Source organism: Brachyhypopomus gauderio, chromosome 8 (genome assembly GCF_052324685.1).
Source record: "Brachyhypopomus gauderio isolate BG-103 chromosome 8, BGAUD_0.2, whole genome shotgun sequence".
NCBI classification, from domain to species: Eukaryota; Metazoa; Chordata; class Actinopteri; order Gymnotiformes; family Hypopomidae; genus Brachyhypopomus; species Brachyhypopomus gauderio.
This window is the reverse complement of record NC_135218.1, coordinates 14,867,069-14,894,939: the sequence shown is the minus strand read 5'-3', so window position 1 is coordinate 14,894,939 and position 27,871 is coordinate 14,867,069. Positions and strand designations below refer to the sequence as shown.

General features: G+C 42.7%; 1 protein-coding gene across 1 annotated transcript in view; it reads right to left on the bottom strand.

The window, feature by feature from the left end:
* Nucleotides 1-27,871, bottom strand: part of nos1apa (nitric oxide synthase 1 (neuronal) adaptor protein a) — a 77,234-nt gene that overhangs the window by 36,109 nt on the left and 13,254 nt on the right. The window contains exons 3-5 of the mRNA XM_077014782.1: nt 20,203-20,295; nt 18,671-18,729; nt 2,361-2,469 (exon numbers count right to left, since the gene is read on the bottom strand). Coding sequence (XP_076870897.1) covers nt 2,361-2,469; nt 18,671-18,729; nt 20,203-20,295 — 261 coding nt within the window. The remainder of the gene's footprint in view (nt 1-2,360; nt 2,470-18,670; nt 18,730-20,202; nt 20,296-27,871) is intronic.

Below are 27,871 nucleotides of genomic sequence, written 5' to 3'. Positions count from 1 at the left end.
AAGTGACGTACAAGTCACTTGTGTTTCGCGATACTACTCTAGTATCGATATACCGTGCAACACTACTACCAAGTCCAGTTTAGCCAATACCATTTTGTCAGTTTGTATCTGGAAATCCCATAGGATTCTATGCTAGATTACCCTCAACTTTGGTGGAGTATTCCCATTTAACCATGGAATTTCCAGACTGTGCTTGGCACAGATATTTCTGTATACTATACTATACTATTCTGTACATGTCTGACTTATTCCGATATCCGGTTTAGTGTCCTCCATCCAACACGAGTGGAGTGGCACACCTCTTCCATGTAGAGGTTGTGGTTGCTCCATTGCATAGCCATATCCTTATTCACTCTAGGTGATGCTTTTACCGATGGTGTTCAGGCCTATTCAGAACAGCAGTGGGGACGGGCATTTCTGTGGCACTTGAGGGTGACTTGTACTACTGGCTTGAAGTTGGCATTTAGGGCAGTCTTCCATAGCTCCACAGAGTTTGATGAAGGTTTAGTATCCTGTTGTTGTTATAGAGCCTCAATAATTCCAGGATCCATGTGTGGGGCACTGAATCATAAGCTTTCACAAACAAGTGAGTATGTCTGGTTTCAAGTGACTGTTTTATCCACCAGTAACTAGAGCTTAGCTTGCCTGGTGTTCTTGGCAATGCCTGTAGGAGCCCTGCTCATGCCTAGCCATCTTAGCCACAACGATGCCTGATAGGAGCTTCCATGTTGTGCAGAGGCAAGTTATTGGCCAGTAGTTGGATAGAGCTGCCTCTTTATTGGTCAGTAGTTGGACAGAGCTGCCTTTTTATTGGTCAGTAGTTGGAAAGAACTGCCTCTTTCAGGGGGTCCTGCAGTATCAGGATGGTTCAGCCGTCGGTTAATGTATGTGAGAAACATAACACCCAATTAGAATAGGGAGTTACAAAGCCATACTTATAAAAAAAGAGTTTATAAGAGTTTCTTTTATCTGCCTGTCTCCATTTATGATAGTTCCAACTGATAAAACTGAACTTAAATATAAATTAAATTAAACCTCCTGTCTATTATGTTCCTTTCATATTACATATCAACTTTAATTCAGCTCTCATAATAAGGTAAATAAAAATTGTTATGTGATCACTACTTTTTGCATAAATATCCCCCGTATGTTAAAGTGACAGAGAGGGAAAAGACAAGGTTGAAGGATTAAACTGAGATAAAATATTTAGTCTATTGCGATACTGTTATAATCCATACATATAATCTGAATCAGGGCATAACATGGTGGATAAATTTCTAAAAAAAAAAAAAAAAAAAAAAAAAGACCCATACTGGAAAATCAAAATTTCCATGCCTCTGGCTAGTCTCTGGCTAACGAGCAATTTAGTAGCTGTACGCCCTGAACAACCGTTTTCCCCACCTGCCTGATCTAGTCTTTCCTCTTCAACTTCATTCAGGTCTGTCTCTATACAGCAGGATGACAGAATTAAATGCACGGGCCTCCCTACTGCTTCAAGAATTGTTCACTTTAATTGATTCCCCAGGATGTCACCTGCATTTAACATCTCTTGATAATAACAAGGCAATTACAGCATCTGAAGAAGCAGCGTCTTCCAGAAGAGTAGGCTCTCTGGGGGAGGGGCTCAGGGGGTGAGGACAGTAATTGCTCAACAGGTTACCAAGTGAACCAGAATGTGATTTTAGAGTTCATGCATTTGGCGGAAGCAAGCAGGTTTCTTTGGAATTGATTAATAATGGCATAAGGATGTCCCAGTGTTAGGGGCTGGCCTCTGCTTTCTAGGGCGCTGGATCACAAACTTGCTGTATTTCTTGCAGGTAGAAGTCAGCAGCCTCATCATCTGCATATTCGCTAGCACTCTGTGTTACTCCTCATGCTGGAACAGCCAGGGGGACCCGGGCTAACCCCACCCCCCCATTCCCAAAGGGTTTGAATGCTGAGCTCCAAGACGTTAAGAAGAAACTGAGAAGAAACTGAGAGGGAGCAGGTGTGCACTGGTCTGTTTGAGTGGCTGTTTTTTTGTGTGTGTGTGTGTGTGTGTGTGTGTGTGGGAGTGTGGAAGCATAAGGAAGAAGCTATGTACACACCTGAGCTGTGTGTGCTTTCCAAGGTTAATGAGTATACGTGTGTGCGCCGCTGAGTGGGGGGGTTCACAGGAGAATGAGGAAAATTGTTCTTGAGTGCGGTGATCATGTGCACATGTGTGTATGGATGTAGTGGTTAAATACAGGGCATCCAATCTCCACTGTCACCTTCATTCAGTGCCAAATGGAGTTTCAATGACAGGTTTCTGTCACCCTTAAGAAATCTTATAAGCATTCAATGAATAACCTGACAGATGCACTCTAAAGACGACATACCTTCTTCTTGGATTTGAAGACATTGCATCTGAATACATTGCTCTGTCCATCTCTGGCTATATAACTGAAGATTTTCAAATCTTGGGAATCATGCGATACATAGAATATCCTGTGAAAGACAAGAAATTGATTCATAACAGTATGTTAGTTGTGGAGCTAAAACAATACAGAAAAAAAATCCAATTAGTTTGGCAGTCTTGGTGCAAAGTCAAACAGTTCTAGAGAATACACTTGTGGGAGGTTCAGAATTTTTTTAATGTACTCCTTTTTTTATCAAGCCCTAGAGTATTTTAAATGCAATAGCTAACCTTTTATGTGTCATCTAAAATAATAAAAAAAAGACATGACATTGGGGCAAAGTATCTGCTTTGATTGGAGCTGCTGGCTCTACTAAGACTAAATAAGTCACATTAACGTCTGACTCAGATATAAGTGTATTTACAGTAAATCATGTGGTGCTCCTCTGCACAGCAGTAACCTAATAATAGTATATTAAAGGGAGGTCTTCTTAATTGGTCAAAACCATTTTCATCTTGAGACCAGATACTTTTATTTTCTCTTTAATCATGATTATACAATTTCCGATCGATTACCCATTGACCGGTCATGCACTTTGAAGCAAAGGACAGACAGGGCTTTGATCTAAATAACCAGTGGCTCTGAGTGTGATGGGCTCAAAAATCATGGGATGACACCACAGGGCGAGTTACAACACCATATGTCTACATCACCAGCATCAACCCTACAGAGAGCAGGTTCTAGCAGAACAGAAGGCCTGTAGCTTGTTCAGAGGAAACCTAAGGCAGACGTGGTGTTGGTCACTTGGAACATGGCTGGTTTTGTAATTCAGTAAAGCCCGACAGGATCAATTAACAGTTCAAATGTTCTCGATAGGCTTTGTGTCACAGGGGGAACAGGAAAGCTGGGGGAGTGTGTAAGGTGAGCTGCAATCGAAACTCGATGGCCTGGAACAGTGGCATTGGTACTGGCTATAAGGCTTAGACCCCAGCTTACAGCCCCATCCATGTCAGTCCAGATATGCTCCGATCTCAGCACCTCTGGCACCTCCTTCCTCCTGCCATGCCAGCCTTCCTTTAGGAGCAAGACAAATGGGCTCTAAAGGGAAATCCACTCTTAAACATTCTTTCACATAGCTGCATCTTTGGGATCTTTATTGGGAGCACTGATATGTCTGTGTGTGTGTGTGTGTGTGTGTGTGTGTGTGTGTGTGTGTGTGTGTGTGTGTGTGTGTGTGTGTGTGTGTGTGTGTGTGTGTGTGTGTGTGTGTGTTGTCCAGCACACAGAGTCATTCCATCAGCTTTTTACCTTGCTGAGCCATGGAACACTCTTTTGAGTTGCATACTGATACCAAATTCAGCCCATTAGCATGGAGGTTGAACACTCTGACCTTTCCAGTCCAAGCTGTAATGCACAGGAGATCACCCTCACAAAGCTCTCTACTTAAACACAGAGGCAGGTGACCTCTGCTCTGCCAACTTACCCTACCTTATTTGCAGATTCAGATTCGATTATTCTGCACAGTGCTCTACACTCGGATCAAAATCTGCTCTGCTCTGACTTGCATTCTACTCTGCACCAGGTAACTGAATTAACAACTTGTTGGTTAATCAGATTCTCCCTATTTACTGATGCCCCTTGGGACATGCATGCCATCAGTGATTTGAGAGTGAAACGCACGGTGTAAGAGAGCTCTTCTTGGCTTAAACTTAATCAAGACCTAAAGCAAAACAGGAGCTGCTGAGCTTGGCTACCACACTCACTATATGTTATACCATAACATGGGAGAGATGGTATACTACACTAAGAGGCATCATTTCAACAACTCTTCTGTTTTATACATGCATCAAATTCACAGTACACTTTAAATGGTAAGGTGGTATATCGTCATAAGGAGACCCACCTTACTATTGCATTAAGCTCTCAACATATTGATCCAGAGAAAATAAAAAAATCGATAGTCTCCTACTGAAAAAATATGATTGCAAGGTACAGTCAAGAGATGAGCACAGTCACGCACACAAACACCTTTTAATACTACGTGTTAAGCAGGGACTCACTATGAGCAGCGCACTTTAATAGAACCTTTGACATCCTTGCTTTAAATCTAAAAAACAGTCATGGCTCCTGTTAAGACCTATTTCTTTAGGCCTTTATGTATTTCTTTAGGTAGCATATACAAGTGGCAATCCTTGTAAATCTTTTTTGTGCACCAGTGCAAGTGCTGTAAAAGAGCCCAGTGTAACAATCCGGCGGGTCTGAAGCAGAAGTGGGACCTGAATTAATAAGTCTTCGTTTTATCTTCACTCGTAAAATGCGGTCTGTGAGTCTTGTTACTGGTGCTTAGCTTCAGCTGTACGTAACGGAGAAATGCCATCAAAGTCCTTAAGCAGGTGGTCCCCAGCAGGGGAAGCTGTATCTGTCCAACGGACAACACAACAAGGCATTGAAAATGTCATGGCATATCACTCCTGGAGGTCTTACAAGCCCCTGGTTCAGCTCCCTCAGTTAAGCCAATGCAAGTCTTTTGATCGTTTTACTGTAGTGCAAGACATCGATTCAATTACAGATGATACTATTGCCATTACAATGTGTACTGGTTTTTATGGATAAGACAACCTGATGAATGGCAGTGGCTTGTATTCATTAATGCTGTGATCAGATTACATGATAATTCCGTCTTCCATGCTAGTCACTATAGTCAGATTAAGCACTCAAAATACTATAAATTCTTGTTGCGTCTTGATTGGGAATCTGGTAACACTACACATTTATACTGAGCAATAATCATTTACGTCCTTCCACAAGCTGTCTGGGAGGAGAGTCCAGAAACTTGCTGCAGTTATGGCTCCACTGTGTGTGATGGTGGCTTGAAGAAGACAAACAAACAAACAAACAAACCCCAAAACACGATTGTGTACCTATTCTGGTGTGTCTCAGAGAGGAGAGTAAGGGCTCGACCTTTTATCTATTCATTTAACACTTTTCCTCCACTTTGCTGTTCCACCTGACAGCTGGAGCAGCAGCAAACTTCTTTCTCCTTGTGGACCAAACAGCATTCTGCCATCCTATTGGTCAGAATAAAGATGACGTGCCATAGGACTAGTCAGACCAGGAAAGTACTAAAAATTCAAAACTTTTCATTGGACGGTCACAGAATGTCCCAGATACCACACGGTTGCTCTTTCCTCTGATCATCACAAGATGGTCACCAAGATGAACACTGGATTTGTGTCAGCTAGGACAAAACAGTGTCAAATCCACTGTGGAGCAAATCCATTAATCCGTGTAGTCTGATTTCAGATTCAAATATTTTTCGTGATCAGCATGGTTGAACTGAGACACCAGGTCATAATGCTTACTTCAGATAAATGTTCCATCTCCACACTAGATTCATATGCAGGCCATAAGTATTTAGACAGTTCTTATGTTTAGCTCAGTGTGCTAGCTCTTCTAATAAAAAATGACAAGACGTTAATGTGCAGACTGTATGAATTACAACCCTTTTTAAAAAGTGCTTCCATTTAGAGAAAATGTCAGGACAAAAGAATAATATAAAAACACCACCAGCATAACCTCATAGGGTCCACTACAAGATATGGACAATTGATCAATTGGTAAGCTTCTGAAATAGAAAGGTCAGGTTACAGTTTGCTATCCAACACCCCAAAAGCCTGCAGACAAAGCCAATGTCCTAAAATGCCTGGAACACAGCCTCATGGTGGTAAACAATGATGATATATACCCGAATGAAAGAAAAGGAGAAACAGAGGAAAAAACAAGGTAAGTGCTCATAATTCAAAGCACACTGTCTAATCTATGAAACACTATGACGTGGGCACGTCTTCCTACTATCTGAACGGGCTTACTTGCCTTTGCTGATGTGACTGCAGACACCATCAGCCGATTGAATTCGGAAGAGAGTCTTAAAAGCACCTTTACGCCACGGTTTCATTACAGTGAAGCAAATTGCTTCCCTTGCCAATTGTTGGCTGCTAAAGAAGGCGTTATGCTAGTTCAGCTGCACAGAGAAAAGTGCAGAGTAGAATGATAACTCTGTGCCCTGGGGAATCAGGTGGATGGTCTAAGATTGATGCCCTTTGTAAATTAAAACATATCATTATCTTCTACTGAGTGAAGTGATTTTACTTTCATATACGGAGTTTGGTACGTGTCTTGACCACGGGCCCCCACATTGATCTATCTTATTGGCTGCTGCTCAGTGTGATTTGCTACTAATTTGCATAAAGGTCAGGAATTCTTAGCATTCTAGTACAATTGCCTACTTTGCTGTGGCTGCCACTCCAGGGGTCTGCATCTGTTTCCACATGCAATGAATCTGAGGTAGAGTCAAGAAAGAAAAGACTTCCTCTGTTGCAATCTGTGCAATAACTTCTCAGAGCCCAGCAAATCAAAACTGATGAGGTTGTACTCTACCTTGCAGGATGACCATGATGCCAAATATCATGGCCCTGATCATGACCACATTATTGGCCTGGCCAGAAATGACCACAGGAGACACTGATCACCTTGTATTTGTGTGCACAGGCAATAGATAAGGAAGGCAAATCTATATGACTGTGTAAGGTGCACTATGCATGGCAAACAAATTTCTCTCATGTAAATCCCTTACAAACACAAACTCAAATTTATTCTTTTCCACAGGGGTTGGGGGCTTTGTTATAAGCAATTTCGAGTGTGCATTTCCCACCAGGCAGTCTGTATAAAGAAATTCATTAACCCCCTCTGCATGCTAAAAATAAACAGTGCCCTGACATTTTGGTCACATCGTCCTCTGATGTCAGGAGATTGGATGGACATGTCCTCACACAGCAGAGAAACCCAAGGATACGAGGATGATTAATGCATACTGATTGGCTTGGCAGGAAAGAGTCTGAGGGTGGCCATGCCCAAATGGTCAGCATTACCAGAGGATTCCATGATGATATTTATGGGAATTATTAGCTGCTACGTTAAAGAAAATAAGGTATTATCAGCGCCAAAGTTTAAAGAGTTTAAATGTTGGTGCGCAAAATAAGTTCCAAACAGTGAACGATCAATCCATTTGCATCCCACACAGGGGTCAGATGATTACTTCTGTCTGCTGACCTGGGAAGATGTGTGTGCTTCACTCCGATAAGGAAGCCTGCCAAAAGTTATTTTTAATGATTTATTTTCCATTGACAAACATTAAATTCAAAAACGTTTATAAATATGCAATTACCAAGAGTCTGTTGTCAGTAGCTTAGAGAAGAAGGACATTTTCAGTTTGACTAAGGAAAGCTGATCAGTATACACAATATTCTAAAAGACACTTCTAACAATAATTTCCTCAACAAACTCCAGTATACTTAGAAATACTTCTGAAGAATCTCCAAAAGACATGCTCACGGTGAGATCTTGGTGTGCAAAACAACACTGAGCATACACCATAAATACAGAAGTAGGACACAACTCAAAGACAAATAATTCAGTGGCCCCTGAAGGCATTTCTCTGGTCCACCACGACATCATATGATATAAGGACTGCCACAAGAAGTATGATCCAGCTACTGACAAGACCAAAGGAATAAATGCTGCCATGAGTGCATATAGAAAGAAAATGTTTCTGTACCACATCAAAGAAAGGGATGAAAGGAATTAATGACAGGGCAAGAATGATGGCTGAATTATAAAGCAAGAGTTAATGAGAAGACAAGTGCAAACATAGATTTATATATCAGCGTTTTCTTAGTTGATCTAGGATATGTCTGCACATGTACTTCTGCTGACTGAACATTCTGATCATTAAGTGAAATACTGAAGGGTTAATGAGGTTAACAGTACACTAAAGCAAATAATGTTTCTTGCTTCCTCTCGATTTCCCCTGATCCTCTTTTTCTCATGAACAATGGCATATCACAGCCATTCGGTGTCCAACACTGTGCAATCATTTCTTCACAGCAGCAAGCAAACCTCATGCCTCAGCTGCAATTATCAAACCAATGGATTTCATGGCAAAATAACACAATAGCTGAGCTGATAAACTAGCCTCAGACCCAGAGTGGCCTTCAGTGCAAAACCAACGAACATTCACAAAATTACCACCAATTTCATCATAGAGGTCTAAATATTCCACAACGGCTACCATTGTAAAACGCCCATGTAAAACACCCTTGTGATAAGACAAATAAGCTTTTTTTGTTGTGTTTTTCTCATACTGTGTCCTAGCTTCTAATCAGAACACTTCTTCTCTTTTCTTTGGTGAGGGACTGGGGGCTGGTAGGAGGTTGTTATCAGTAGGGCAGTGACACAGACAGCGCGGCCCTAACCAGTCGGGCTTTTCATTGATGAAGTATAAACAGCCACGAGCCGTGAAAACAGCTGCCGGTCCCATGAGTTGGCAGGGCAACTACAGACGCCTATGATCACCAACAAAGCCACAAGAATGTAACTGTTAAAGCAGCGCAAGACGGGCTGCCTGCCGTCCGTGAGCCCGCGTCCCGCCACATGCCGCGTTTCCCACATGAATGCGTAATCAAAAGAGGCCCAAGAATGCGGATGAAGCCACGGGAATGTGCAGACTAAAACACCGCAACATGTGATGGGTTCGACTCGAGTCAAAAAACCACTCCTGCAGAGCACGGGACACGCGGGAGGAAAAAAACTAGACGATCTAGGGTTGTGGATGGAATCAGCACTGCATTCTATGTAGGAAGCCACACCACTCACCATCAGCCCCCCCCCAACATTATAACTTCAGAGCATCGCAAATTATGGAACCAAGGAGTGGAATAAACAGGGCGCCTTCCTTTCCACACATACTATTGCGCAGCGCAACATACCCACAAGCCATTAGTTCCACTTCATCACGCCAAGCTGTAAGGAGCAACTTGAACTGTAATCACCACTTCTGCCGCTTTCTTGATTGCCACTAATTCAATGTGTCCAGCATGAAATGACGGAGAGGCCTGGTTGCGGTGGGGAGTCTGTTATCTGGAGCTGGTTGTTGTGAGCTGGGCAGTGGGTCAGTAATGAAGAGTCTGCCGGTGCCTGGCCCACACTCCCCCTGACATGGCTAATGGGACAGCTGCCGGCGGCTGGGCTGAGACCAGCGGCAAGCACACTGCCTTCACGAGGGCGACACTGTACGAGCACTGTGTCCCCGGCAATGCAATCTACAGCATCCATGTCCTTATCAGTTAACAAAATGCACGTATCTGTAGGTCAGCGATAATTCATACAACAGAGAATTTTTGACCATGGCCCTCTCATTTAACAAACTGTGTATACAAACACTTGACTGTGAGTAAGCAAAATTTCTCACATTATATCAGACAGATGATATAATAGTGTGGAGATGGAACAGTCTCATTTATCTGAAGTGAGCATTATGACCTGGTGTCTCAGTTCAACCATGTTGATCACGGAAAATATTTGAATCTTTCGTATAACTTTGCCAAAGCACCACTGTTCCTCTCAGCCTAAGCTGCACCATTTCAAACTAGTTTTGTTATTTCAGAGTGACTAGTACGAGTTGACCATATGCCTCTACCCCTGTGTGGGGGACAGCTGGTGCCAAATTTATGTGACCTGCTTCCTGTGTCTCACTGCTACCTTTGCACTGTGGAGCAAGCCATTTGAGCAATTCCCATTATACAAAGAGTCTAAAAACAAATGTAACTTCTTGTGCTCTGCTCTTGAAAAGATGGACAAGGTTAAGATTTTTGAAATTGTACCCAGTAAATGCCATGCTAGACTGAAATGGTTGGACAAGAATGCCTGGCAAATGTCTGTGTACACTGAAGACAGGACCACAGATCTACACTGGACAAACCAGCCTCTGTTTTGACATTATCTCCTGTCCAGAGCAAGCCAACAGTACTTACAACCAGAGGTGTCAATTCCAAGTTCAGAAAGTCCTCACCAGGATTTTGCTCAAGCTTGCTAGATCTTCTAATTAGTGCAATCCAGGTAAAATTAGTGGAATCAACAGAATCCAGGAAGTCTGAGTAAAATCCTGGTGAGGACTTTTACTTTCTGAACCTGGAATTGACACCTCTGCTTACAACCTACTTCAGGATATGTTTCCCCAAAGGGTGGTATCTTGTCCTGGGAAGACAGAGTCGGAGAACATCCCCAGAGACCAGAGTCCAACGACAGCTCCATAGGACAGCACATCATGGTTAACTCACTAGACCAGTGGAAAGTCTTTATATGCAGCTTTCACATAATACAATTACAGAGTAACCACGTTTGGAGATTCCAAAGATTAAAAGATCAGATTACAAAGGCATCAAGGAGTAACATGCAAACCAAACACTTCAGAAATAGTATTTCAGTAGAAAATATCCTACGGGGAAACACAAATACAATCCCCCCCGCCTCAAAAAAATAAAAAACCTGTAGGAAATGCCCTTTTCTTTTCCATCTCTCTCTCTGTGTTAGAAATGGCAGAAATCAGTGTGAAACTTCAACACTTGCATTTGTTCCTTCACAGGATAAAATTTCATTGTGACATTGCTAACTAGTTTCATGCCAGTCACAGCACACAGCTACATGGCCTATTACAGCATGGGAAGTGAGAAGCAGGAGTGGAACATCTCAGCCCTCACTGAGGTTTCCCTCCCTCCTCCATGCACCCTTCTTCTGTGGGTGTTGAAGCCGCTTGCTGCAATTGCATGAAACAATCTGCACATGCGCGCATATCGTATACATTAAACTGAGCATTTGGGAAGATCCAACAGATAACTCTATAAAGAAGGAGGAATAATCAATGGAAGTGATTAAACGGAGTCAAGGGAGAGAGCTCAGTGACGCTTGCAGCCTGGAACCAAATCAAGTGCTTTAAGAACACAAGCCTATTACAGACTTTTTGTGGTACTGGAGTGTGGAAAACGTCCAGCGGCCTGTGTGATCCCTTTTTTGGAGAGGCATCAGAATTCGGAGCCAGAATGAGAAAAGCTCTCCCAAAGCTGAGCACACGGCTCCTTTCATCATCCCCATGCTTTTCCAGCACGGCTGCACATGCCTGCTCCGTGCACAAAGCCCATCGCAGTCCAGCCCAGGATGTGTCTGGAAGGACAGCACTACATCCCTCACGTGTATCGTGTCTTCGTGGACAGCATGTATACAAAATGAGACGCCGATGTTTATCCACCTCAACGGTATTAACGTGTTAGAGCTGTGTGCTTGGCAAAATGTCACTGGTTTACAGTTCACTGCCCTTGTAAGTTAAATAAGGAGGGCTGGGAAGAACACCGGGAGTTTTAAATATAAAGTGTAGGTAGAACCTATTTAAGATACGTGATGATACATCAGCTCGTCAGTGAGACAGTCATGCACAAACCTTATTCTCTATTAAAACCCAGACATGTTTTCTATCTAACCATTTAATATATAAAGGCCATCTCCTTAGCAACCTCATGTATTGGAGTACATTGTATAAATCGTTCACAGCATGGCTTTAGTGAATCCCTGACCTGGCAGCAACATGGCTGGCTCTCAGAAGCTTTGGCAAACGGGTCAGGGTACAAAGAATCCAAGCTTCAAGGAGCCAACAAACCATGTGAGGATGTGAGAAGGGGTTAACACTTGGAAACATCTACATCCGACATCTGTTATCAGGCCGTGTACAAAAATGTAGGTCTAAGATGTCACCGAGGCATATGAAGTCTGGAACAATCTGGGCTATAAAGTGCATATGTGTGTTAGAGAAGCTGAGGATAAAGACAAAGGGAAAGGACGGGCCAGAAGGAGGAACATAGTGTATGAGGAAACATGCCTTCAAGGTTACTTCACAGTGAAGAAATGCTTTCAGAATACTGCTTGAATGTCGCCGTGACATGCTACAACTGTGCACCTCTTACTGTAGGCATCAAAAAATGTTCAGCCATGAAGATAATCACTCTAATTACAGCATTTACCCAAAGATCAAAGTAGTCACCACCCATATCCTGACTCAAGACACCCTCAACCCTGTGAGCACTGGGTGAACACCACCCACACACAGATGGAATGGGTGAAACAGGGGATAAGTCACTGGACCATATCCTGATTAAGGGAACTGAGAGAAGTATTTCCTGGGCTTGATAACATGGTACTGAGGACAAAAAAAAAGTGTGATGGAGGTCACGGGCTACATCACTCAGTGCATGACATCCAGTTTCATTGCACCACAGGAAGAAATATGTACATTTAACTTGACACCAGTTCACCCAAACATGTTTTCAATGGGTAACAAAAAAACTTTGCACATCAGGTTACAATGTCAACATTTGACTTTTTGACAGACAGAAAGAAATATTTGAAATTCACGTATAATCTACAGTGTAAAACAGACTAACTGGGTCGAGTGGAGTACTCATTAAAAGAACAGAACACAGAGTCACAGGCAGTGGCTCTCTTCAAAACACAACATGGATTACAAGAGAGAAAGATTCATAAAATCGGTATTACAGAACTGTGTGTGATGGTATTTAGAAAGAGGACTGTGGAATTTTCCTTCCAGGTTTAAGCAAACAGCGGGTGCAGCTGAGGGCGGGGTGTGCTGGCCACCCCCGCGGGGGTGTGCTGACGGCCCCCGCGCAGGGAGGACTCGCACCGCCTGATGAACTCCACACAAGGCCCTGCTCTGCACAGTGGGAAGGCACTGAGCATAGGTCTGATTAAGTCTTTCATCTGGGGCCACGAGGGGCCACTTGTGTCCTGCTACTGCTACTTGTCAAAAGTCAAACAACTCTCTGAGGTTAATGATGTTTTAACTATGCTTCTGATTAAACTATGTTTCTGATTAAAAGACCAACAACATAGGAAAGTACATTAAAACATTACCAAAGCTTGTGTTTTTGGTGCTTCCTAATTAGACAGAATCCAAAACACACCTAGATGATCAATAAACTAATTAACACCTTTTTAAAGTTTATGCAGAGAATTGGAACATCAAGGTCAGACAGCATGGGGTCATCAAGACTGGCATGTGGAGGCAGCTAGCGTGAGCAGCACGGAGACAGGCAGAGCTGTTTTGATTTAGCACAACTCCCCAGAGTCATATGAAATGTTAAGGCATGCCATTACGCTGACAGCTGTCTATGCATGCTGTGTGTGTGTGTGTGTGTGTGTGTGTGTGTGTGTGTGTGTGTGTGTGTGTGTGTGTGTGTGTGTGGTCTGCTGTGTATACCTTACATGCGCAATTCCTGATTTCCTACCACAGATTAAGTAAAGCACACCTAACCCACGTTACAGTGTATGCATTCTCTCAGGAGGCACCACACAGCATGGGGTACACAGCCACTCAAGCTTAAAACTATCATTGATCACAACCTGCGGGCAGAAGAAAGCACACACCTGTAATTAATCATCGAGGGACTAGGGCCTTCCCTGCTGTCTGTGTGGAAATTTATTCCTCCTTTTGCAGTTGGAGAATTTCCACTGGAAAAACTGCAGAAGTCTTACGCGAGAGAACAAGGCACGAACCATGTGGTGATCAGGTGATCAGCCATGGTGTCCCGAGGTGGCCACAGGTACACACACACACACACACACACACACACACACACACACACACACACACACACACACACACACACACACACACACACACACACACACACACACACACACACACACACACACACACATACACACACACATACACACACACACACACACACACACACACACACAGTCAAGCAAGCAGGGAGGAGCCCAGAGATTTCCGGCAGAGCAGAGGCCAGTGCCGTGCGTGCATGTCGGGGGCAGGAAGTGAGGGTTGAGAGGTCATGGTTCCGCTCTGCAGTACCAGAGCGGTGGGTGGGCACCTCGGGGGACAGGCAGCAGCCTCGGGGTCTGCAGGAGCTGCCCCGTGATAAGAGAGGAGACCCTTACAGGCCAACCAGAGTTTATCGACTGGAACTCACTGAAACGAGACAGCTCAAAATATACAGTGTCCTGAAAAAAGATACTGGGACAGGTCCCAAATGTTTCACTTTTTCTTTACCCATTTTAAACTGAAAAGCAAATAAATTGATAAAAATGTACATTTACTGCCACAATAGAGGACTACTCACTATCTGCAGTAGATTTAGTGTTGCTGGGGGTGTGTGTGCTAGTAATGGATACTGAGTATTAATGGAACTTTTTTCATTAAAACACTAATGATGCATTGTTTGCTCTCCGCACATAAAATAAACAAACAAGCACACACACACACACACACACACACACACACATTTTTGCATGTGCACATATGATCACGCACACCCTTGAGCAAGGACAAGGAAGTGTGCTTTTCATATTCTAATAGGGACGTGAAGGTCACATGTTGCCAGGGAGATGAAATCCATGGGGCCATTTCTACTGCTGATGTTGCGTTTGGCTTCAGATTGTGATGCAGATGACCGTGGCAGAGAGACTATTAAAGGGTGGTAAATAAAATGAAGGCGGTGGAATGGTGAGCTTCTGTGTTACAATGAACCTCTCCACCAAATCTTGTGATGTAACTGACCAAAGAGTAAGAACGTACTTAGTTAAATCAGATGTCACTGTGGCATTTCATCTACTACAACTGCAGACAAGTAAACTGTTAAATTCATTTAGTATCTTCTTAGGCATATGTACACACCACACAATTTCCTGAGACTGATCACAAAAATCACATTTTTCATTCTTCTAGAGACTGAAGCATTTGATGGACTATGTTTAAATCGCAGACAATCGTGCGACATTTTGCAATCCACAGTCACACAATCCACAAGACCATTGCAGACTGTGGGCTGTGCTGTGAATGTCTTCAAATGGAAGTAGCTTGATGGCTACAAGCACGTACCAAACACTGCCCATGCCCAGTGGCTGCATGTACCAAACACTGCCCATGCCCAGTGGCTGCATGTACCAAACACTGCCCATGCCCAGTGGCTGCATGTACCCAACACTGCCCATGCCCAGTGGCTGCATGTACCCAACACTGCCCATGCCCAGTGGCTGCATGTACCCAACACTGCCCATGCCCAGTGGCTGCATGTACCCAACACTGCCCATGCCCAGTGGCTGCATGTACCCAACACTGCCCATGCCCAGTGGCTGCATGTACCCAACACTGCCCATGCCCAGTGGCTTTCCATATTCCGTTCTTCTGCAACCTCCAGAGAATGATCAGCATGTGCCTCTGCATAGCTTCATGTTTCTATCTCACTCACAGCTACTGCAATCCGCTACAGATTCCATTCTTTATCAGTGAAGTGTGCAGTGATGGTGGAGTGGCCGCCAACCCTGTCATAAGTAAACACCCAGGAAGTTTATATATATATACGCAGTGAAAATGAACCTCATACAAACACACGAACACAAACACAACTGTTCACTCCTCGTGTGCTACTTGCCATTTGGTAGGTAGACTGAAGCAGTCTGGTGGAGCAGAGATAAAGTAGTCACATTCCAGCTGGGCTCCCCAGCGTGTCCCCTCTGATGACCCAGACAAAAGGACACATCCCACCCTGGTCACGGGCTTTGCCCAGCCACACCAGCACGAGGCTGGGGCATCCGGGACCTCTGCCACGCTGCCAGTCACTCAGTCACTCACTCATGTGCGAGTTGTTAGGAGGACAGTCCCACGGGTCATGGAGATGTACATCAACACAAGCTCACGACCACAGCACTGCTCCACCATGTGGCCTGGTCAAGATGTGTGTATGTGTGTGTGTGTGTGTGAGTGAGAGAGTGTGAGTGTGAGAGAGAGAACAAGAACTAATGGCTGGCTAACACAGCCTTCTTTGCAACTGTGGTCACTCACCACCAGGCTCCATGGTGCTCAGTGAGAAAGGACAGATACAAATTTTGGCGTAATACTGCATAATGCATGTTAGATATTTAGATGGAATAATGGAATAAAGTGCATTATTTAACAACAGAGGCTGCCCATGCTAAAATGAGGACAGAGTTAATTGCCTTCTACTGTTTTTAATCATGCCAAAGAAACAAGACTACCATTAACACTCTGGGCATTTATTAAATTGTTCATTCTGTGATTAATGCACTGTCGTTTGTACATGGGAGGCAGCCGGGCTTTTGTTGATATAACCCATGGGTGTCTCATTTTGAGATTCTGATCTAAAGCAGAGCAAATCAGCCACAGTGCAGTATGTGTGAATTTAATAATAATCAACTTTAAGATGTTTTAGGCTTGTTTAGGCTTAATGAACATCTGGAATGGTGTATGGAGACCGGCTGCATTGTTACTGATTTTAATGACTAATATCTAGCTGATTTGAATGACTAATATCTAGCTGATTTGAATGTCACAGCAAAAACTATACAATCAAGTTCAGCATTTCCCTTCAGCGTGTTGCATGCCATCACTTCATTATGTTGAAAAATCTGATCTCAAAGGAAACCATTCAAATGAACATGACCAGCAGTTTAATTACTAGGTTAAGTGAACAATGTTGGAGCAGGAAGTCCAGGGCTGCTGCTGTGCGTTCACACAGAGCCCAGGAAGACAGGAAGGTCTGGCCCACTCCTGCCTCTCACAGCTCCACGGCTAGCCCAGTGGACAGCACGCACGCTCAACCACACGGCTGCAGACGCCGAGGGGTCAAGACTGTCCGCTCCACTCCCAGCTGCTACCATCACTGGAGCCTAGAGCTTTGGGGAGGTGGTTACTTCTCAGTTAGGGAAATTCAACTATCAGAGGATTGTGATGCCAGGGCCATGTCTTTCAGCTGTATGAATCTACTATTGAAGGTTATCTTGGTCCAGTCTGGCAAATTGCACTAGTCATCTGGTAGTGCAATTATGCGTCGTTTTATTACATGTGCATGCTGTTAACACTGCTCCAAACTAGTGCTGGATGGTATGACCAAAATTCTACATCATGGTATTTTTCAAAATTATATCGGTTTCACGGTATTTGGCGGTTTTTCCCCCCATGCACGGTGTTAACTGCATTGATTACGAAAAGAATTACTGCAGTAGAGTGGTTGAGTACCTTATTCCACTGTTGGAAAAATGTCTCCACCTAAGTATTACATGTAATACAGATTTGCATGGCACCACATGATCAGTTTTCAAATGGTAGCAATGAAGTAGTGAAAGTAAAAATGCAAAAACATTTATTTAAAAAAAATTTCAGACAGCATCAAAACTGTAGGTTTATACAACTTATGTGAACCAGCTACACGTAATATTATAAATTGCAGTTTGTTAATAACAAATAAGAGGTATTTAGACAAAGTAGACAGGGCTGTTTGTCATTGGTTGTATTGTACAGAAAAGTTCCAAATATCTTATGTTTAATTAACTAACATAATATTTAAACAAATAATAACAGTGGTCGAATACTGGGGAGATGGTACCATCTCTTTTAATGTGATAAAAAACGAATTATTTCGAATCATTTCAACAATATGTGTATTTGTATAAATATGTAACTTAATTAAGCTGAAGGTGCTGGAAAATATTGAAAATGGACCTTGAAAGAGCCGTACAAGTGCTTGAATTCCACCTTATAAAGGTGTATGAACCCTGCAAACATAACTTGCAAAACGTAGCACTGAAGAGCGGAACACACAAAGTTACAAAAATCTAGAGGTGCATGGAGCTACCGCGATTTTTGCCGTGCAGACCCTCGCGCCAGTCACGACACGCGTCAAGTATAAGCGAGCATTATGGGTGGTGCAGCAGATTGCTCTTGTTACCACCAACCGCGACAACTTTTGCTCGACAGCATTTGCAGTAAGTAACTGTTTGGTCCACGTCTGACCTTTAAAACCCTATGTACTTCCTGACAACAGACACGGCACCTTTCTTTGGCAAAAGTTCCTTTGGGGCATCATCTTTTACTTCAATGTTTGGTAGAATTTGTGGATCAGAAGGTCCCTCGTTTTCAGCAAGCTAGATTTGCGCTCTGTTGCATTTGTGCTTAGCGGCGCAGCAATAAAAAGTGCCCTTTGAGAAACAATGGCTGTGCTGTGTTCCGGACACGTGAAGGCTATTTAAACCGGTGTGGCCGGTATATGAAAAATTCTTATGATAACAAAAATAAACACCGATTTTCGGTATGAACCGGTATACCGCCCAGCACTACTCCAAACTAACATAACAGTCCGTTCACTTGTCTGTCTACCCGTTTGCACATCTGTCCATTCCTAATATTAAATCAGTTGGTCTCAATCTCAACAAGTGACGAGTTATATGGTTATATGGTGTGTGGTCTCGTCTCCTCCCCCTGGTTTCCATTGAGGAGAAGAGACTGATACTGAAAGCTGTGCATGATCACCACTAATCTGCAACTGTAATCCCAGCCATGGAGCTCTCACCTGTAAATGGGGTCCTGCATCACCATCATCTTACTCTCATCCCACGTCCATTCTTTTTTCTACAGGAAACACAAAGGGAGGCGTGAGACAGACTGGTGTGATCCTCAGATCTTCTCATAACATCACTGCAGGAGACTCAGGACAGGTGGCAGCTTCTGGATCACGTCTCTACTAATGCCCCTGGTCCGGGTGCACCTTTTTAATGGTAGATTAGTCTATTAGAAGTCAATGGGCAGCTCCATAAAAAAATCACTTGGTGTCAGGCTAGTAAAAAATGCAGCAAGTTAAATTCATAAGGGGCTCAACCTGGCACCCTGTTGCACACACAAAACACTCACTTTCTCTAATGAAAAGAGTTGTACTGCTTCAACTAAAATCTGCATTGCAATTACTCAGTAGCAGTGAGTAAGGCTCAGTTCACTGTTTCAACATCTGCATGAACACCTGCGATTTGTCAGAACATTCTGTACAAATGTACTGACCAGGCTGGTCAGTGTGCTCACTGAAACCACGCGAATGATGCAACATAGCACCTTTTAAATAAGAAGGTATTTTTGAACCTAGACGCTACAGGCCAGAGGCCAGTGGCTCAATGAATTATGCTTTGTGCTGTTCCGAGTCAGTTATCAGACAGGGAATGTTCTTAATGATTCAAAGCCTGCGTCAAGCCATCTTCTAAACCGTGGCCTTCAAGTGAGCTCTCTCTTTTCACCACCAACCACCACACTAGAGCTTAATATACAAACCCATACTATGATGGTAGCACTTGGAATTACTGACACAGGTCAGGAGTCGTAATTAAGCGCAAAAGAAAAAAAATGCTCACATCTTCCTGGCTTTTCACGGAGTGGAAATAGTTTACATCTTGCTGTTGTTTCACTTAGCATTAATTTGAAATATATATTTAAAATTATTCACAAAATGTAGCTTATGCTTTCAGAGACATTTTAATTAGGCTCTATTCCAGCCTCATTAGACAGAAAACCATAAAACCATGTTCAGTATCGCCAGGTCACTCATCTGTCAAATGCAGAAGGTAGCAAGTGAGACTACATCGCTCCATAGGCACACTTGAATGGTACTTTCTGGTAAGTTGAGCCTTTAAATGTGAAAATGTGTTGATTATGCTAACTTGTTTACAAATGGATAATGAAGAAAAATTTGGTTTGGATCTGATCGGTCCCATGGGTGACATCTTACCAACATGCTGTACGTGAGCGTGATTTTGACATTACAGTGACATTGGATGCTCAAACCCGCTTCACTGAATTACAGCTGATTGCTTATCATCCAACCAGCCCACGCCACACAGCTTAAATGCTGCAATTATTCTGCACTTGGGCATCCATTGAGAAGGAAAACACTATGATCACTCCGAACCATGTTATCTCCATGGAGGAGGCCAGTCATTCTCATGAACATTCACACAGGGAGGCTCATCATTATACCCTAAGAAACCACAGAGAAGGACCACTCATCAAACGATGGCCTCATGGAGCCAGGAAACCAGTGGTGAAAACAGAACACCTCACCTTTTTCTTTTTGCGGATGATGACTTTGACCCCATCCACAGAAACCATGATGTTAACCTTTTTCTTCTTGATATTCTTCACTTTAAATTCATACTGTACAAAAGGGAGAGAACAGCAAGAACAAACCGTGAAAATTAGCAATTACAAAAACAAGAACAAAGCAATTAGTTCCCCTCTTCCCCTGGGGGAAAAACATACTTATATTAATTAAGCTAACTTTAATCTGACACCAAGAGGAACCAACTTGTTTGCCTGTAATAATCAGCATAGCACTTTGTTGCTACAAGTGTTTATCCTGGCACTTACAAATATCAAGCTCTTTTCTCAAGGTGTAATTGACATTTAAGCAATTAAAATGCTAGGCAGGATGCTTCAGCTCTGAAAGTGCCAGATCTCATGGTTTTTGAGGTTGGAATTAATAAAAAGAGAGGCCCTGAAGGACAAATGACTCAGGTATGTTTACATCAGAATGCCCCTTCTCTATGGCTCTCTGACACCCTACAGTGTCATCAAAAGTTTGCATTTACAGAGCATGCAGCAGTGTCGTTTGGAGACCTCTGGATGTGTGTCATGCTAGAATTACAGGTTAGGCACAACATCTTTACAGGTGCAGTGATGAAAAATCTAAAGAAAAAAAGCACATCTAAACAAAAGTTAAATAGCATGTATATAAAATAGTGGTTTTTTGTGAGTGAGTGAGGTCTTCAGATCTGACTTTTAATTTTGCCCATTGAATTGGATTTTCTGCCAAACCTTTAATGTGCTTTGCTTAACTAATAATTTCAAAGCCTTAAAGTAAAAATAATGAATAGGAGATATGCTCTTTGTGCTGGCTGAAGTCTATAGAATAGAGAAAGCTAAAGAGGCTTTCAGCATCACCACTCTTTCTGCACATATTCTTTTTACAGATGAAGAAAATCATGAGTGATGATCTGAATTTCAGTTAGATGCGTTTGATTAGAATGTACCCAGCCCCTTTCACAAAAATAGAAAACCTAAAACAGACAAAAAAACCCTCAAGATCGAGCCTTAACAAATAATGAAACAAAGGTCACACATTCACACCACAAAGGGCAACAACAGGCAGCTCACACTCAGGTCGCGCCTGTGCTGTTGCATGGTGTGTTGAGATGCTAACATTAGTCAGGTAACAGCCCTCTCCCTTATCCATCACAGTGCTGCCTTAATCGCATTTCTTTCAGTCCACTTATTGCAGGTGCTGAACACGGTCACTGTTCCCAGCACGATGTATGGGCACAACATAGAAAAGGGGTCCCTTCTGTAGGCATGTCTCTCTCTCTCCCTCTCTCTCTCTCTCTCTCGCTCTCTCTCGCTCTCTCGTAAATACAATCATTTTCTAGATCACATAATCACATGATTATATCAAATCAAAGCAGCTAATGCATGCAAAGTCTTAATATCCAACAGATCATTTAAGTATGTATCAGTCTTGGAATCATTATCCATTGCAGACAAACTACAACTAACACAGTCAGCATAGCAAGCACAGGTCTCCAAGCATGCCTTAAAGTTACACACTGGGGTGATGGTTGCCCAGCCATGTCAACTGAGAACAAGAATGATGGCTCGTGACATGTGCAGAGGGCATCCTTAGCTAATACAAATCTAAGAATGACTCCTGTCTGTACGTATACCCACACACTGACTCGGAAGAAGTCTTTGACTTCGAGCGATGACATTATTCAAATATCCAAAAATAAAAATGTGATGAAAACTGGGAAGAGCAGAGACCCAGTTTCTCAAACCCAAACAAAGAGGTGCATTGAGCTCGCCTGGAATTCCACTCAGAGCTTAACGCACAAGGACACGGCGACCTCCCGACATCTGCCTGCCATTAGTTAAAAGGCTGGTGAAGCAGCGACCAGCAGGCGGCCGTCCACATCACACTGGAAAGTGTGGGAACCAACCGCAGAACACTAAAACACTGGTGATCCCCCGTCATAGCAACAATGACTTGTAACAGCGATTTACTGGTTCACCTTTAGCAATGTTACCCTGTCATTATTTCCCAGCACAAAACCATTAAACTACTATAAAAAACATACATTAGGCTACGTTACCTCAAACTCAATTAGAAATGCATCGATCCAATGTGTGTGTGTTTACACGTTTCGTGTTAACTGCGGCAAGCTAAAAAGCCTCTAATCAGATTCCTCATTCACCATTAAAATGTCACTTACTGTCCTCATTTCAACAGATTCAACCAAACAAGTTGCAGGAATTAATTACAAATTGCATTCCTGCACACCCAGCCACTGCTGCTGGCTGGTGCTGTCAGCTCAGAAGTTCTCCTGCAACGAAGAGAATCAGTGAAGCCCCAAGCCTGATGCCAATTTACAAACCCCGCTTAGGATGAGCCCAGAAGACACTCCACACATACCAACATGGTGCTGACGAACAGGGCGTCTCGAGTCACACTCCTCCACTCACACTGGAATACCATTCGCCTTATCTGCTACAATATGCCAAGATGGTCAAACCATTCATGCCTGTTATATAAATGCATTACACACACTGTCACAAAGGGCTTGGAGAAATCACACAGGGATAGATGAAAATAACAATTCCTACATATTTTAAGGCAACAGATGACATCTTGCTTATTTCTCTAGAGGTTTTTACTAAACCAAACAGTGTGCGAGTCCAAGGAATTAAGAGATGTCTAGGAGATTAAGGGTGCGATTGACATCAAAGCAGACAAGACGTCGGGCTATAAAGCATGAGGAGGAGGGGCTTGTCGAAGGTGGACCGGTGGTTGGTGAAGCCACTGCTTTTAGGGTCTCCTAATGCATTATGCCGCGAGATGCATTTGGAGGCGCCAAATAGCCAATGGCTACAGAGAGATCGCTATTGGCATCTGCAAGATTGATCGGTTTCCCAACAAACAAGTCTTTGTTGTTTCAAATATACTTGGTGTAAATGGCCACTGTCTGCCTGCTGCTTTAGGCTGCAGTATTAGCCAGCGCCCCCTGTAGGCCACGCAACTTTCAGGAGAATGGATATAAAAATGTTCTACCTTTCAAGCTACAATAAAGCAAAGGAAGTGGATCTCCCCAATGAAGAGGTCTGAGGCTTGAGCAAGGGCCGTATTAAAAGAAACGATGGGATGGGCTTTGAAGAGACGGAAGATTTGTTCTGTGTCCATGGCTACTAAGGGCACAATAGTGGATGGCGTTTCCATAGCGACCTATAGAGCTATCCCCAAGACATCCAGCAGAACAATAGGACTGGGGAGCAGTGCGCTGCAAATTGAGCTCATTTGATCGAATGAAATCCTCCACAAACTATATCTTACTATGGTTTAGGCAGGCACACAACTTCTAATCAGGTGCATGGAGGAGAACAGATACAAGTCATGTGCAAAACCATCTCAGAAATGAAAAGTAATGTCATGTTTGGACTGAGAATTCTTCACTTTCAAAAGTGGGTGTGACTGGGGAAAAAAAAATTTAAGTGCAAATTTGATCAATGAATTTCATTCATTGCCTCTCCTTGAACAACTGCATTCAATAACATAACAGGTTAGCCTAAACAAAATAAAAAATGAATATAGTCAGAATGGTGAAGGAAGACTGGCGGTTTTCCTCAGTAGGGTGAGAAATACTTCATCAAAATATAAACGGACTAAAGCCAGCAGCAGGTCTACAGCCCCATTATTGCAGCATGCGCTTGCCTATGGCCTAACCCTATGAAATAAGCATCTTATCACACAATCATTATCAAAGCTTAACTGACTTTGAAGTTTCTGGTAAAATATATATAGCACCCTTGATACCATCAACACACCTATACTGGTGAGATCAGAGACAAAACTGATTGAATTAAACATTATAAAAGAGATTGAAATAAAAACACATGAGATTATTTGAACACATCTAAACACATTCCTGCAACTTACAATGATGAGGCAGGCTCGTCATGGCTAACTTCATAGATGAGCTCCCTTATAATGTAATGGCATGAAAGTTTCATTTTCTGGTGGTGCAGGAAATATCGGTCAAGCGCATGAAAAGGTAACATGAGAGAGTGGACAAGACTCCCTTCTTGCTTTCCTACATTCTTATTTTTTGTTTCCAATGGTGTATGTTTTTGTGTGTGTGTGTGTGTGTGTGTCCTTATCCTCTGGTACATAAGGATGCAAAACAGGGTTTCGTATAAAAAAAGCTTCAGTTAAAGCACAAATAAGAAGTCCTTGCCATATGCTTACTTAACAAATACACCAAACATGGCATCATAGCCTTTTCTTAATCTTTTAAGACCCTTAATAGCCATTAATAATAAAACAATAAACACAAATTATTGATAATTAGCCATTACTAATGAGATAATACCCATGAATAATAATCTAATAATTATTTTGCTGAACAAAAGCCTTAACAAATGTTTTTACAGTATAACATTTATGAAAAACACAAAAATAAGGCTAAGAGCATTTTCAAGGCCAAGACATCAAACATTTTGTTTTAAGGAAACTCTATAAACTAGTGGTCATGAATGCCAAACCTCACCATCACAGGATATTTTCCTCTGTCCTTGCTTGCAATTCTGCACTACGTAAAATTTTATTTCCATGAAACATCCAGAAGGTCAAGTGTCACAAGATTTCTCAAGATTATGGACTCTTCAGGAGTTAAAAAGGAACACGATATTAAAAGGCCCTCTACTCCCGTGCCAAACCTCGAAGAGTTGTGGAAGGCGGTTTTTAGGGTCATGTCGGATTGCGGGAGACCTCGGAGATTCATGACGGCCACAGCAATCTCACACTCTGCACTGGCACAGGGAAAGAGCTTCGCTCTATTATCAGGGCTGTCCAAGGGCTCCAGGCTTTATTCCACGGAGGAGGCCGTGACACAGCAGCATCTTCCAGGCACCAGAGCCATTTCTCCATGTACACAGAGTAACTAGTCAAATCAAAACACCACCTGCATCATTCTGACAGTGAATGACAGCTAAGCTAATCACATCCATTGCTGCGAATCTCATTTCCGCAGCCGAGGTTCCGTCCTCAGTCAGAACAGTGGGATAAACAACATTCCATGGTCAGCGCAACAGAGTGTGTGCTAAGAGACAGGGCCTTGATATAAATCCACCACACACACACCTTCAGCCCTCAAATCACTGGCCCCACAACCAATAGTAATCTGTAGGAACAGTGCAAAAACACACACACACACACACACACACACACATATATATATATATATTTTACCCCTTTTCAATCTTTGGATGGTATTAGGTACTCATTACAGTCCATTTTATAAAAAAATTGAAAAATTGTGGTCCATTAAAAAAAATTGCCAACATCATGTCAAAATGTGTAAATCGAACCAGTACCATAAAAACCTCAAAAATTGCAAATACACAGAGTGGAAAGTGGCCTTTGTCCATCTCCTGCTTTTTGGTTGTGCAAAATTAATGCACTGACCTGGTTGCCTTTCCAGTGGGGCCAAAACTGTCTCCTGGAAACTGAGCCTACAGTACTTTTGCTTTAAAGGTCAAACCCATGAAGATATCACCAAACTCACCAAATGTGAATGCATTTTTCGAAAGGTTACTGCCAAAGGATGGGATTATAATAATTATAATATCAGGATACTAATAATTATAATACCCCCAAACCAGCATCAATGCCATTCTCATGAGAACAGAATCAGAGAGACGTTTGGTGGGCCTATATCCATTATTGGTAGATGGGTCTAGTCTAGTCATTGCTTTCTGTAGCTGTAATCAATTCACTACATTTTTGCCACAGACTATATTTTTGCATTAGAATGATCTTTTATTCAGACAGGAGCAACTATCTCCTACCATATACTTGACCATGAAAGCCATGAAACACACGGCAATATCGTTTTCCATCACTTTGGCTCCCAATAGTTCCTACAGTTGGCCTGGCAGCCAGGCGCAAGCATTGGGGAGCCATGAGTCCCTCTGAAAGGCAACAGCTGACGGACTCAAATGGCCTCACGCTGCCAGCCAGAGCTCTTCATCGTCCCCACCTCCTGCCTCACAAAGGCCCTGGCACCATTGGCGGGACGTCAGGGACGCGACGCTACCGAACCCACACAGCCCAAAACGGAGAGCTCTCTCAAGGACGTCGCGAAAGCGTAGTAGAGCAAAGTCGAGAGCAAGGGCTTGATGCCATTCCTGAAGCTCGCGGACGCTCCTGATACCGAGCCAAACCTCCCAGAGTAGAGACGTGGGCGGACATGCCTGTTCAACACCTGCTTTCACAAAGCATCACGCAATGGTATTTCTTCCTCTGGGTGACAGATTTGTGTACCATTAGGGACAAAAAGCAAAGGGTGTTTTTGAATGGAAAATATTTATTAAATAAATGCTATGAATTTCAGGACACAGTCCAAAGACAGATGTGTATTATTAAGTGCATGTAAAGAGTGCTTGTACAGTATGACTAAAGACATAGGCATATTAACCAATATTAAAATTATAAATGACATGTCTCAATGCTGCTTTAAAGGAGAACATGACTCAAGTAGATCTCATTAAATATCTGAAATATGTGTTTAATATTAAAGTCTCTAACAGATGTTAAAAATAAAACCTTACTGGTTTGCTGAGCTGTAAGCTCCTCTTTGAAGGCTGTCTGTCATTGCAGACAGAGCTAATCAAGAGTTACATTACTCAGAGCTCCTTAGCTCCTACTGTTATTGTACAGTGTTTCACTTGTTGTTACCATGGTTACTGAACACCCCCCCCCCCCCCCTTCCCTCATCTATAATCATCTAGACTTCGATTTCTATGAGCATTTATTTGCATATTAGCACGCAAGAAGAAGAGAACAGATGAATGATTTTGCGGGCCCCAATCAGGATTTTCTAACGCTCCACCACACACACGTATATCCATTTTGGTGCAGCAAAAGCAACAGCTGCTCACCGTCGATGTAGCATCCACAGTGTTGATTAAAACTGAACATCGTGATTTTCCTAGAAGCCTCGTTTTCTCACAATCTGTCAGTTCATAAGAGTGTGCTCTCTGTCTGCCACACCAGCTGCCGGCTATGCCACTGCTTTTAGGCCTGTTACTGTCATTCACCTAAACGCATAAAGAAAAGAGATTCATTTATTTATTGACTTAATTATTTATTGCAGATTTATTGCAATTATTTATTGCAAGTGAATAAAACACTTGGTCTGCGTCTTTGTGTTATCCACTTACAGGAGTTCTTTTACATGCTTCCACTTTTTTTCCCATAAGGCCGTGTTTCACATGGACCTGTCCAACACCCGTCTCTGAAACATGTCCAGAGTCCTGCTGGATCTCGTCTGCAGTCCAGTGAGAGTACATTTCAAAAGACAGGTGTGGATACATGCTTGAATGCAACCAGATCACATCAAGCTGTCCTGCTCCTAAACTGGGCCAGTAGACAAATTTTCTTGATCAAAGTACAGTGAGGTCTGTTTGCATGTTACCTAACTCTACAAAATATGTCGACGCATATAATTATTATATTTCATTATCATATGTATGATGTATTTTCATGCATAATCAGGTAAAAAAATGTGATTATCATATATATATATGTTTCCTAACTACAAAAACTGTACGACAATTTAAGATTCATCATTTCTGCACATTTATTAGAGGGAAAATGTATGACTTCACTTTAGCAAGGTTTCTCCAT